The sequence below is a fragment of the Mauremys reevesii genome, linkage group 9, assembly GCF_016161935.1.
Source record: "Mauremys reevesii isolate NIE-2019 linkage group 9, ASM1616193v1, whole genome shotgun sequence".
Taxonomy (NCBI): domain Eukaryota; kingdom Metazoa; phylum Chordata; order Testudines; family Geoemydidae; genus Mauremys; species Mauremys reevesii.
Window position 1 is genome coordinate 38903890 of NC_052631.1, and position 13860 is coordinate 38917749.

Consider the following 13860-nt stretch of genomic DNA (forward strand, 5'->3'; position numbering starts at 1 on the left):
AGGAAGACCAAGAGGGTGGACCCGTTACTCAGTGAGGGAGGGGGAAACAATAATAGGAAATGTGGAAACGGCAGAAGTGCTTCATGACTTCTTTATTTCAGTTTTCACCAAGAAGGTTGGTGGTGATTGGATGTCTAACATAGTGAATACCAGTGAAAATGAGGTAGGATCAGAAGAGGCTAAAATAGGGAAAGAAGTTAAAAATTACTTAGACATATTAGATGTCTTCAAGTCACCAGGGCCTGATGAAATGCTTTCTAGAATACTCAAGGAGCTGACTGAGGAGATATCTGAACCATTAGCGATTATCTTTGAAAAGTCATGGAAGACGGGAGAGATTCCAGAGAATTGGAAAATGGCACTATATTTGCCCATCTATAAAAAGGGAAATAAGGACAACCCAGGAAATTACAGACCAGTCAGCTTAACTTCTGTACTGGGAAAGATAATAGAGCAAATAATTAAGCAATCAGTTTGCAAACATCTAGAAGATAATAAGGTGATAAGTAACAGTCAGCGTGGATTTGTCAAGAACAAATCATCTCAAACCAATCTGATAGCTTTCTTTGGCAGGGTAGCAAGTCTTGTGGATGGGGGGGACGTGGTAGACGCGGTATATCTTGACTTTTTAGTAAAGCTCTTGATACTGTCTCACACGACCTTCTCATAAACAAACTAGGGAAATGCAACCTAGATTGAGCTACATTAAGGTGGGTGCAAAACTGACTAGAAAGCCTTTCCCAGAAACTAGTTATCAGTGGTTTCACAGTTATGCTGGAAGGACATAACAAGTGGGATCCTGCAGGAATGAGTTGTGGTTCCAGTACTGTTCAATATCTTCATCAATTATTTAGATTACAGAATCTCTTTTTAGTAAACTGTAGTAGTTTGTCCATCATCTATTAATGATATGCCAGAACTATAAACACAAAGAAGTGGGTGTCTTTCTATGTATTTTTGGTGTCAGTCTTAGTAAATAAACTGTGTACAACAAATATTGAAGATTAATATTAGGAATTGACTGATACACAGGGATAACACGTGTTTCCTATTCAAATGCACTTTGGTCTCATTATGCTACTGCCAGAGTTACTGACCTACTTGTAAATAAAGTTCCTTGTATGTCTGTACAAGTTATGTTTAGCAGCGTGTCTGATATTTTAGTTCTTTACCCACAGACTCTGTCTACTGAATCATGGTGGAGGGACATGCATGGATTGGATTTTTTTTTTTGGTCTTTTAACTAACGATTCAAGTTAAAATTCAATTTTTATTTTATATAATATATTGTATTTACAATACATTCATTTTCAAGATCAGGGCTTCACTTAGTGTTTTGGTGCCCGTTCAATAAATCTTGTGACTACAGTTAATCACTGCACTGTATTCAGTTCCTCAATGTCTGGGAATTTTCCTTCTATCCAGACAAGTAAACAGCTGATGCATTATTACAAAATCTCTATTGCACCTTCCCTTCCCTACACCATTCTGTGATCTGACAAGTTAAGTGCAAATTCTAGAGAAGTTGATTGTGTGTGGTAGTGATGGTTTTTGTTTTGTTTAAAAATACTAAAATAAATATTTTTCACAATTTCCCCCCCCCCCTCCTTATAATATGTAAGTAAAATAAATCCGGAGCTATAATCTAACTCCATTGTGCCACTTTGGCACAGGAGAAAAGTGAGAAAGCACATAGATCTTCCACACTGATTCCTGTACTGTCATTTATAAGGCTTTACGTCACTCTGGCAATGTAGGGGCCTTAAAACTCCTACAGATTTTGTGCTCCTGCAGGAATTGACTGAGAATGGGAAGAGCTAACTAACAATAGGAACATTAACAATGTTACTAAGCAGATAGGCTGCTACATTTTTGCCTCAGAGAATGAAATGAATTAACTAGCAGGCAGGCTGCTGCATTTCTGCCTGGGAGAAAGAGCTTTCCTTGTGCATAATAAAAAACCCTACCCCTCCATGCCCCCAGCGAGCTGCAGTAGCAAGCGAGAGGAACAGAGTTTCACGCTTGTTGTCAGGCACACATGCCCAGCCCCACCCCTGACTGATCAAGGTTTCCGCGCACATCCATACCCAGCCCCCCCCAGTGATTTGCATTTTTTAGGGTGCCTGGTCTGCCAGGGAAGAGGCGCGTGTCCCACTGCAGATTTCTTTTGCACTTTTCTGTGCAGGGGGCACAGAAATATGCAGGCTATATGAATTCTGCGCCCCTACAGGGGCGCAGAATTCTGCCCCCCTACAGGGGCGCAGAATTCTGCCAGGAGTAGCATATGCATAGGAAGTGAGCTTCTTATTTCCATATACCTGTACTCTCAGCTGCTGTAAGCAGGTGATTAAATGAAATATTATAATCCAAACAGATGGGCTGTACTGGTATTTTTTTTTTTTTTAATATAGTGAAACATGGTTCACACTGGTTCAGGTCTTGCTGGAGGGAAATGGAAATGCTGCAAGAATCAAGCCCAAAGAGAGTTCATTTTGAACTCTACAAAATTATCCTACACAGAGTAAGTGGGGAATGGGTGGAAATAAGGACACCAAATGTAATACCCTAATGAAAGAAATGGGTCTGGTTTTTTTTTTTTTTTTTTTTTTTTTTGGTAATGTCTGTTTACTTGAAAGCAATGGCTGAAACTCCATCTCTGTGTCTTGTTGGATGTCAGTGTCACAGTCTGCAGAGCTTGTATGGTATCAAATAGCATGCTACTAACAAGGGTCACTTTCAGGTGGCCTCAAATCACTTCTAACAGCAGCCAAAGAATGAGGTGATGATTTTAGCCTTAACTTTGTGTGTTTCCTTTAACAGTTTTTAAATATATTTGTACCTTAAGATGAGAGATGGTGATGGGAATGAATCTTTTCTGTGAATGTGTACTGAGACCTCTTTAACATGCCATTAGCTTATTTTATCAGTGCAGCTGGCACATCTGTATACTAAGTTAGTGTTTGTACAAAGAAAATTGTACACAGTTGCTGTTTTTGTAGCTTTCATAAGACATGCAGCTCTCTCTTTGTTATGTACTTCTATGTACACAACCATCCTAACATATGTTGGCAGCTGTGGAGGAGAACTCTTAATGTGATACAAAATAGAAGTTTTCAGTTTAAAGAGCCTCCTCCTATTCAACAGGACTAAAGAGAAAGAGAGGATAGTTTTGTGACTAATGCACAGTCTGTGAGTCAGAAAATCACACCTCTGTTTCTAGCTGTGTCATGTACTTCTGGTATGATCTTGGCTAGTCACCTAATACTGCCATGCCTCAGTTTTCCTGTCTATAGAAGTTAATACTTGCATCTCTCCTAATGGTGCTGAGACTTAACGATTGTGTAGTTCTTTGATAAAGAATAGCATGCCCTGCATCAGCAATAATTCATATGCAGAGTGTTTAAAAATCTATATTGCAGACTATGGCATAGGTTATATGAGTTTATTATGCCAAGCATTCATCATATATGCTATAATTTTAGAAATGCACTCTACCGTTTTTTTTTTGATCCTACATCCATGTAACTGCAAGAGGAGAAAATACTGAGATTTGTCTCATTAACAAGTAAAATTCAAAAAGCTTCTTTTAAAATAATTCACAGTAATAGTTCTTGTCTGTTCCCCTTTCCTGTACCCACTTCTAAATTTCTAAAAACATTTACCTACTCTGCATTTAAATGATTGCCTACACAGTTCCACTTAATCTAAAAGGAGGCACTTTTGCTGTATATTGCTTAAAAAAGCACCTCAAACCACAATACCTAAATATTGAAATAGCTATATTTGTTTTTTTCCCCTTATTTTGAAAATAACTTAATAGATCAGTGGTTGTCAACCTTTCCAGACTACTGTATTCCTTTCAGGAGTCTGATTTGTCTAGCATACCCTAAGTTTCACCTCACTTAAAAACTTGGGCTTTGGCTTCAGCCCCATGTAGCAGAGCTTGGGCTTGGCCCTGGCAACCTAATTAAAACAAACTTGCCCACAGTTTGAGAACCACTGATATAGAATATGGAACAGTATAAAAAATCATTGTGTGAAATTTTAGTTTGTACTGAGTTTGCTAGTGCTTTTTATGTAGCCTGTTGTAAAACCAGGCAAATAGATGAGTTGATGTACCCCCTGGAAGACCTCTACATACCCCCAGGGGTACCTGTACCCCTGCTTGAGAACCACTGGAATAGATGATTTGAACAGGGGGTAAAAGATTTTTCTAGGCAGGTGCTTTGAATACCAAGTTCCATTACATTTAATTTCTTTTCCTCTTCAGCAGATAATTTTAAAAAAATTGAATCGACATAGTCTAAACTTATTTGAACAAATGTGTACTAGTTCCTAATTTAAATTACTGAAATCTTCACAGATTAATGACTTGAACTTGGTAAAAGTTCATAGTAACAATAAAGAATCCTTTGTTGTTTTGAATTTTCTAAAGCCTGCAACTTTAACTTTTTGGGATTATTATTATTATTATTATTTTATTTTTTTAAATTACTTCAAATGTGTACTGCAAAGTATTTTTGAAAACCTTTTTAAAAATCACTGCACAAATTTTGAAAGGTAAGACAGGATGTTTTACAGCTAACCTTTGATTGGGGGCTGGCACAGATTTTCACATTTTCCACTTTTCCAGATTTTTAATTAAGTAGTGAAATGACAAATAATTTCTCCAATCTTGTAAAACTGTGAAAGTTTTTTACATAGTTAACAAAAAGATTGGGCAAAAATAGTATGAAGTATGTGGCATCCAAACATTAAAATCACTATAGCAGCCTTACAATGTCCCAGGGATAGAGAGTAATGCTTAATAGTGTTTGGAGGAAAGGCTACCAGACTTTCAGATGTCATCACATAACATCCCTGTGTGAACTACAGAAATTGTTTACATGTAGAAGTAGTATTTCGCCACAAATATATTCAATATTTTCCTATCTTTAGTGCAACTTGACAACTTTGACACCTGGAAAGTGTCAAGTTGCACTAAAAGATAAGAAAATATTGAATATATTTGTAGCTAATACTATTTCTACATGTAAACAACTTCTGTAGTTCACACAGGGATGTTATGTGGTGACAAATGGGACGGGGTCCTCCATATGATTGTGGATGAGAGGGGAAGGGATTCAGAAGACAGTCTCCTAATGTGATCCACAAGAGGAAAGTCTGACAATGTCTGGTGTACAGCCCTGGTGCATGCTCTAACTGTGTGAAATAACCAACTGTAAAACCAGGCTGGAATGAAGTTTGTGTGGGCGAGATCAAGAGGGCTTCTCATTAGTGGTGTGTGTGTGTGTGTGTGTGTGTGTGTGTTTGTTTGTTTGTTTGTTTGTTTTAAATATTTGGTATCTTAAGGACCAGTGTGTGGACAAGTGTGGAATCAAATGCTGTATTACCAGCTTAGTTTTCTACTGGTGAATAATATTCATAGGTAGCCTTTGTGGTTGATAAGATAATGGATCTGTGTTTGAACCTGGGCCACTATTTAGCAAAGCAAATCCCAGACCTTGGACCTGCAAAACATTTGCTCCCTGAAAGTATAGCCCTGGTGTTTTATTCATTCGCATCTTAATATTCTGCCCCTCTTCTCCTGCATCCAAGAAAACACTGTTTCTTTTTCTTACAAATTGAAAGTACCCAGCAAGCAAAAAATCTATGGGATAGAAAGCATAAGTACTCATTCCTTTGTCCTGGCAACGTGAATCTGAAGCCAGTGTTAGAAATAAATTTATTACTATGACTGTAATGAACATTGTATCTTTAAAAGCAGCAAAGAGTCCTGTGGCACCTTATAGACTAACAGACGTATTGGAGCATGAGCTTCCGTGGGTGAATACCCACTTCGTCGGATGCATGTCCGTGGGTATTCACCCATGAAAGCTCATGCTCCAATATGTCTGTTAGTCTATAAGGTGCCACAGGACTCTTAGTCTGGATCTGTAAAAGCAGCAAACACGGCTACCCCTCTGATAATTGTATCTTTAGTGTTCTAATACTTTGCACTAGCTAATGTTGTTGTTGTACATACCACAAATGGAAAAACAATTCAGGCATTTATTGTATATGTCTTTTTTTAACACGGTAAAAGCAGCAGTTTCATATATTCTTGATAATTTGATTGTATATCGCTTTGCGTAAAGACAACACGTTAGTTAACATTTTGTAGCATTTAAAATATATTCAGGCTATGGATGGAAAATGTTCCAAATGGCATGAAGTAGAGAATCAGTGCGAAATAAATTACACCTCCTTTGTAAAGTGCTTTGAAATCTAATGATGAAAAGCATATATAAGAGCTGGGATAGAACAGGTCTGTTAATGTGTATATATTTGTATGGCTGTAAATAAGTTTTAGTTTTAGAATAACTTTCACTACCAAATGAAGATATGTGAAGTTACTTTAGTAAGCTAATATTCTATCATACTTCCCTAGGCCAATGGTTTCCAACCTGTGGTCCGTGGACCACTGGGGGTCCGTGGACGGTCTAAGATTTCCAAGGGGTCCACACCTCCATTCCAAATTTTAGAGGCGCACAAATGAAAAAAGGTTAAAAACCACTGCCCTAGGCTATTTTAACTTTTCTATGCATGAAAGTGCTTATATGGTCCCATCACTATATTATTTGAACTCCAATTTTGGAATCTATGTAGTATTTAATACACAGACACTCTTTGTTAGTATGTTGACTCCTAATCCCTTAGTGACTGTGTAGTGACTCAGGGTGCTGAGAATAGACATGATCAAGAAAAATGTGCTTCTATTTAAAACTTGGAAGTGAATTCACTTTAGAGTAATCTTGGAGTTGGAGAAGAGACTGATTGGCTCTTGGGATTGGTAATGAGATACTTCTGGGTCACTCATTTAAATGTAGCCTGGGTGAAGATGACCAAACTTTTATTATTCCCTGTATAGCTGTTTGTGATTTGAGTCTAGTGGGATGCAATACACAAACCATAATCCTAGTTGGCATGAATTTTGTGGCCTTCTGTGCAACAGGAAAGAGTTTCTGTATGAATCCTCAATCAAACTACATTTGGGTGGGAAGTATGTCAGTACTGCAGCATAGTGGCAGGGTGACAAAACTCTCACTGCTATCTGCTCTTTGGATAGAGTGGATTTCGTTCTTCTGGGTTCTGGCACCTTTCATGAGCATTACATTATTATTTTTTAGAATCACTATCTAGTACAGAAAAGTTTTAACTCCTAACGTGAAATCCTGGCCCTATTGAACTGAATGGGGCCAGGTTTTTACCTCTAATCGTTAACTGGAACATTATATGGTAATAATAGCAGGTAGATGAAAAGAGCTGTTAAATCAGCAGAATTTTTAAACAATAACAATTACCAGTTTTGAGACTCTCCTAGTCGTCTTTCAACAGAAAATATTTGATGGTTAGACTCTCTTATTCTGAAACTGTTTAAATTCCAAGCAGTTCCCTCAGTTGTGTCTTCAATAAGCAAGCACCACTTCTGTTGAATTCAGTGGGAGTTCCACAAGCGTAGCTGCAAGTAGAATTGGGATCATTTATATATAATTAAGAGTAAGGTTCTGACTCAAATCTTCAAAAATTAGAATGATCAGAGTGAAGTCTAGAACTCTGGATTTATCAATTGGGGGGTTGTTTCTATAAACTCATCCAGGAAGTGGAATAGTATTTAATCCTTTTTTGAGGTTTTGAGGCATGTACTTTTTCAGCAGTGGTAGCAGTAAAGAAACATTAGTGTTCTTCATGCCCTAATCATGATTCATGGACTTTCAATTTTTACTTATTTTCCCTGAGAGGTTTTTTTTTTTGTGCCGTGTGCAATGAGCAGATGAGTATATGTAGCTATTGGTTAAAGCAATTATTAGCACCACACACTAGGATGACTCCTTTACAAAACTGTCAAAATGCCATTTACTTGGCTGTGTTGTGCTGCAGAAGGGAGGAGGAGGAGTGGTGCACCACTTCTCAAAGCTGATTGGCAGGACTGTACAGTGAAACTTGAAAAGACCATGTTTCTTTCCATTTTTAACCAGATAAGAAGACTTTTTTTTCATTTTTCCAGATTCAGGTCCATTGTGGTCTATTTTCTGAACAGTAAATCTACTTCCTTGCCTTGAAGAAGCGAGCCAGTAAATTGTCAGACGACTATTGCTTTTCCTGCTACCATTGCCAAAATTTAAAGCGGAGTTTTGAAATAATCTGGAATAACATAGCTCTTAACATTTTGCCTTACTGCTTTCTTTACCTCCCCTCCAATTATCTGTATATAGTGCTAATGTATTGTGTACATATCCTCATATACACCCTCCAGTTTTTCACACTGGGAATGTTAACAGCTTTGTTTTGATCAGGAATGCACCAAAAATTAAGAAGAGAAGGTTAAGTTTCAACCATAAGAAGCTAAACATTTTAGATACCTTCCAGAGCAGAGTTGAACTGCATGCATTAAAGGTAGTGCACTTTTGCACCAATCTGAGTTACTTGTTTTGGCAATTAAAATTTTCACTCTTAGTTGTGGGATTAACAAAGAGAAATTGATTAACCAGTGTCACTAGTTCAAGGGCACATTAGTAATAACTACACTACTATCATGAATTCAGATAATTGTTAGCTTCTCCATCGCCATGATCCTGAGCCATCTTCTGTTTAGGTAATGTAATGACCTTTCTAGTTCTTTCAAGGCTTAGAATCTTATTTCTTTTTGCAGATGTGGGGGTACTGTTGGTGCAATTCTTACGTGTCCACTAGAAGTTGTGAAAACACGGCTGCAGTCCTCCTCTGTTACTCTCTACATCTCCGAAGTTCATCTCAGCACTGTGAATGGTGCTAGTGTCAATCGAGTAACTAGAGTATCTCCTGGGCCTCTCCATTGTTTGAAGTGAGTACTATCTGCATGTTCCTGTTCTTCTGATCCTTTTTAATTTTCATGGGGCATTATTGTTTTTTCTTTAGAGATAATGTCAGACAACCCCTAACTTTTTGCCTTCTAAAACGTAGTTGATTTGTGCGCTGAGGTTTTTGAATGTAAGTTCTTTACAATGTAGTCATGCTACAGTCTCCGCTCCATAAATAGTTATCTGAATGTAACGTTTGATCACACTGTGAGAGAATAAGATCAGACTAGACCTTCAGCCCCAGAAGAGCTGATTCTTATACCTAAGAAATGCAAAACTGTATCAAATGGTACAGAATGCTCCTAAATATGCATTTTATTCTTATGACATTCTTTTGGCACAAGAATGTTTTCAATGACCTTGATAGCCAGTCAGAACCCTTGTTTCCCTGTAATTTTTCAGATGACTTTGATAGCCAAAGAGCTTCTGACCCAGAGAGGAGTCCAGGACCTTAATACAACATGACTTAGGACAAGGGATAACCATGTTTCCTTCTCCCCTGCTTATCTCTGATAACCAAAAACTTCATGGTGGTTAGAGAGCAGCTGAAGAATCTCTACCCTGCTTCTGCCAAGATCTGGAAAGCTGCTATTCAATTTCCCAACACTTTCTGTTATAGGTGTATTATTGAGGTTGCCTGACACTTCCCTTTCTATGATCCTGTTTTCACTTGCTTACAGCTTTGCAAAATTTTAACTACTTGTGCTGAATTTTCCACACTTGGGTGTCTGTCTCAGGTTGGGAAAAATATGTTGTTTTGCACACATTAAAAAATAAAAATAAAAAATTCTGGAAAACTTTTCTAGCGACCTCACATTGTGGAGCAAGAACTTCAAATTTGGTAGGGAATGGGTGGCATTTGTGTCAAGGATGTGCCTTACATTTATTACTTTAAATTTCAGAATAGCAGTATTTTTTTTATCCCTGCCTACAAATCAGTTTATCAAAAGATGGCTATACGTACCTGAAAGGGATCATACCTGGAAGGTTCCACTCTTTTAGCAAGAAAACCCAAGTTCTGAATGAACAAATAGGGTGAAACAACATAGGACCCAAACCCTGAATCTAACCTCGGGCAGCAGAGTAGTCTCTAGCATCAAATGGTGGTGGTGCTGCTGCTATTGGATGAGTGATAGCAGTGTTCCAGTTTGATAGACTGGGCCTCTGATACTGTCCAGTTCTTAATTATTTTATAAATGAATGATGTTCCTTCCTTGATTATTGGTCTACATATTACAGGTGAAATTGTAGCGTCGTTGAAGACCATGGGAGTCTTGCCACTGACTTCAGTGAGGCCAGAGTTTCACCCTTCATGTCTTAGGCTAGTAACAGGTAGGCTGCATCTAAATCTTACTCCTGGGGACATTCTGTGCCAAAAAACTAAAAATTCTGCACACAATATTTTTAAATTCTGCAGATCTTATTTGTCAAAATAACACTATGTAATCAAACCAGTTTCAGTTTATTTTGGTAATTTATTTCAAAATATCTGTCAGCAAGTATGTCTTTCACCACCCACACCCACACCCACACCCACACCCACACCCACACCCACACCCACACCCACACACCCACCTCTCTCTTCCCCCCCCCTCCCCCGAAGTAGAGAGTTACAAAAAACATCATGACAACCCAGTTTCTGTTTCTCTGCTCCCTTTCTCCCTGCCCTCCCCCCCAAGCCCAGCTATGGTGCCCTCCCCCAGCCAGTACACCCACGTCCCCTCTTCCCCCAGAGCTCAGCCGTGGGATCCCCCTTTGGCCAGATATCCACACCCCCTCTCCCTCTGAGCCCAGCCATGTCGTCACACACACACACCACACACACACACACACACCCCCCGCGGAGCCCAGACATTCGTGCCCAGGGATCCAGAGAGAGAAACAGCCAGATGCTTGGTCTCAGGTTTGCATGGAGTTTCCTGCACACCACCATCTCCCTCCCTCAGTGTGTGCTGGGAACTACAGCTTCCAGGAACCCTCTAGCTCCCTCCTCATCCCACTGGTAGTGTCTTCTATGTGTGAGCTGGGCTCTGCTGGGTCCAGTGACCCCTAGTGGTGGCCAGCAGCACTGCAGGCCATTTCTGTGGGGGGAAGGAAATTCTGCACACACAAGGTTAATTTCTGCAAAATTCTGCATTGCACAGTGGCACAGAATTCCTCCAGGGGTAAAATCTAGAGCTTTCAGCTTCTTAGGTGGGTTATGTGGCAGAGTCTCAATTTAAGGATAATTCCATGGAAAAGTTGTAATTGACGCTAATGTTCATAAGTTGCATAGAAAGAACAATTCTGGGACTGAGGTGTGGACAAGAAGCGATGAACTGCTGTCCTCTGTAAAGCCTTGCAACCTGACCTGAACCCAATGGTATCCAACTATTAGTATTGTGATTGGGTTGGGTCAGGTCATCTCTGATCATCTGCTCCTGCCTGTGGGCTCGCCATAGTGGCAGCTGCTTGCCCCACTCCTGCCAGCCACCACCAGCTCATTGTGCTCTACATGTGTACTCCACCACTCCATAGCGCGCACACGGTGCAGTGACGTGTCAGTGGCAGCCAGGATCAAAGCATGCAGCTGCCACTGTACCAACCCCCCAGGTAGGAGGTGTTTGGAGACAGATTGTGGCTATAGGGTGTGGGGAGTGGGAAGGCCCCACCAGGCTGAGCCCCAAGGTCGTGCAGGTTCAGGGGAAGGCTGTTGAGTTTGGGTTGGTCTGAAAATGACTCGACACTCTTGGGTCAGGTATGGGTTGGTTGTGCTCAGGTCAGCATTGGGTGCACCTTGGGCTTTAAAATTAGGCTTGAGCAGAGCTCTAGTGCTGTAGTCTTTCTCTTAGCACCTTGAGAAGGTGGGCAAAGGAGTGTTAAGTGGGAGACTCACAAAAGAGTGTTCCTGTCCTGTACCTCTGAGAGATTTCAACAAACCCGTTTCTGACAATATAGTAAATCTGAAGGCTCACGAGTCTGAGATGTCAATCCTAGAGCATTCATCAGTAGAAGGAATTATATAAAATATATTCTTAGCTTGGCTATATATGGTTAAATTAATTGAATTCACTCTGTCAAGCAATATGACAATATTTACAAACTACTCAACTCAATTTTCAAAAGAACCTCCATGTCTAACGTGTACTTTTAAATAGTTTGGCATCTGCACGTATACAGCCAACAGATTCTACATGTCCATAACCCATTGCTCCCAATGAGTTTTGTGAATGTGACAAACAGTATCATAGGCAAACTACTTTTTGACTATTAATTGCATAGCTATTAGCAATGCATTTTTTTCACATTTATCATTCAAAGAGTAAACCTCCTCTTTTGTTCGCTGTCAGCAATTAAGTTAATGCAATAGTTCTTATGTGCTTTACATGAGCTTGCTTCTCTTTAGAACAGTGGTTCTCAACCAAAGGTCCAATCAGGTTTCAAGAGGTCCTCCAAGCAGGGCCAGTGTTAGAATCGCTGGGGGCCAGGGCAGAAAGCCAAAGCCCCATCATATGGGGCTGAAGTCTGGGGCCCTGAGGCCCGCCACCTGGGGCTGAAGCCAAAGCCTGAGCATCTTAGCTTCATAGTTATCCCTGTGGCAAGGGGCTCCAGGCAATTGCCTTGCTTGTACCCCCTAACGCCAGCCCTGGCTTTTATATACAGAAAATCAGTTGTCATGGCACAGCTGATCCATGGAGTTTTTATAACACGTTTAGAGGAGGGGGCTCAGAAAGAAAAAGGTTGCAAACTGCTGCTTTAGAACATGTTGGAACTGATCCTGATCTATAGGGAATAAAATCTAAAAATTGTTGCCAAATTTAAAATGGATAATAGCAGATTTTTAAAAAGTACCTTAAAGTGCGATCAGTACTGGAATAATTTGGGTTACATTTTATAGATATATCAATTCAATTTAGCATACTTAGTTTCTTTTTGTGCCTAGCACACACAGCTAGTGAACTTGGAGCCTCACTTGTGATTTCCCATATTTAATAAACCTAGGTATGTTTTTGTTCTTGAGCCTGATTGCCCCAAGAAAGCACCAGTGTATACTGGAGCTTCTTTGTGTGTTGTCAGAAGTCTTAAGACATTAAAATATTTAACATGTGGTTACTTTTCTTTTATTTAAAATTTCCTTCTAGTTTTAGGGGTTGATTTCTGTCTTCTGTTCTGCTAGCATGCTATGTCTGGCAGACATCAAGTCTGATTATTATCTGACACCTGTGGGGAAAAAAACTGGTGCAATGCAGTTGCTCAATACACTTACTTGTGAGTTAAGTGACATCAGATGCAGATTACTCTTGGGGGAATTCTTCACCACTGCACATGTGCAGAATTTATGTTCCCCCCCCCCCCCCCCGCAGATTTCTTTGCTTCCCTGCAGAAAAAGGGAATCCGCAAGAGCAGTCATGCGACCCTCCCCAGCAATATGTTTCAGGTGCCCAGGGCAGCCAGCAGAGGGGTAAATCACTGTGGGGCAGGGTGCTGGACTGGGGAAGACTTAGCTGGTGACTTCAGCTCTGCCCCAGGTTCAGCTGCTAGTCCCAGCTGGGCTGGCGAGGACAGGACTTCCTCTTCCCTTGCATGGCATCTGGGGCCAGATTTCTTCCCCAGCTGCAGGAAGCTCTTCAAACTCCTTTCCCCTTCACGCCCCCCCCCCCCCTGCTTCCTGCACCCATCGCTCCTCAGCTGCAGGGGGAGGGATCGTTGTACAAGGCGCTGCTGCCTCATCCGCCCAGCCGCCGTGCATCCGGACCTCAAACCCAGACCCTCCTGTCTAGCCTCTCTCCCTCCTCCCACACTCAGAACCCCCCTGACGAGCCCCACTCCCCCCTGCACCTGGACCACCACAATGAGCCACCCAGACCCCACCCTACCGAGCCCCAACCAGCTGCACCTGGATCCCCCTTCTGTGGCCCCCACACCCAGACCCCCTGCTGAGCTCTGTTCCCCCCCCCTGAGTCCCAATCCCCTTCATCGGCCCCGCAGAGGGCCCTCACCA

The 13860-nt window shown here is 40.8% G+C and overlaps 1 protein-coding gene across 3 annotated transcripts in view; it reads left to right on the plus strand.

The window, feature by feature from the left end:
• Positions 1–13860, plus strand: part of SLC25A36 (solute carrier family 25 member 36) — a 58389-nt gene that overhangs the window by 12404 nt on the left and 32125 nt on the right. For all 3 annotated transcript variants that reach the window (XM_039488237.1, XM_039488235.1, XM_039488236.1), the window contains one exon: positions 8693–8863. In XM_039488237.1, the coding sequence (XP_039344171.1) occupies positions 8693–8863 (171 nt within the window). The remainder of the gene's footprint in view (positions 1–8692; positions 8864–13860) is intronic.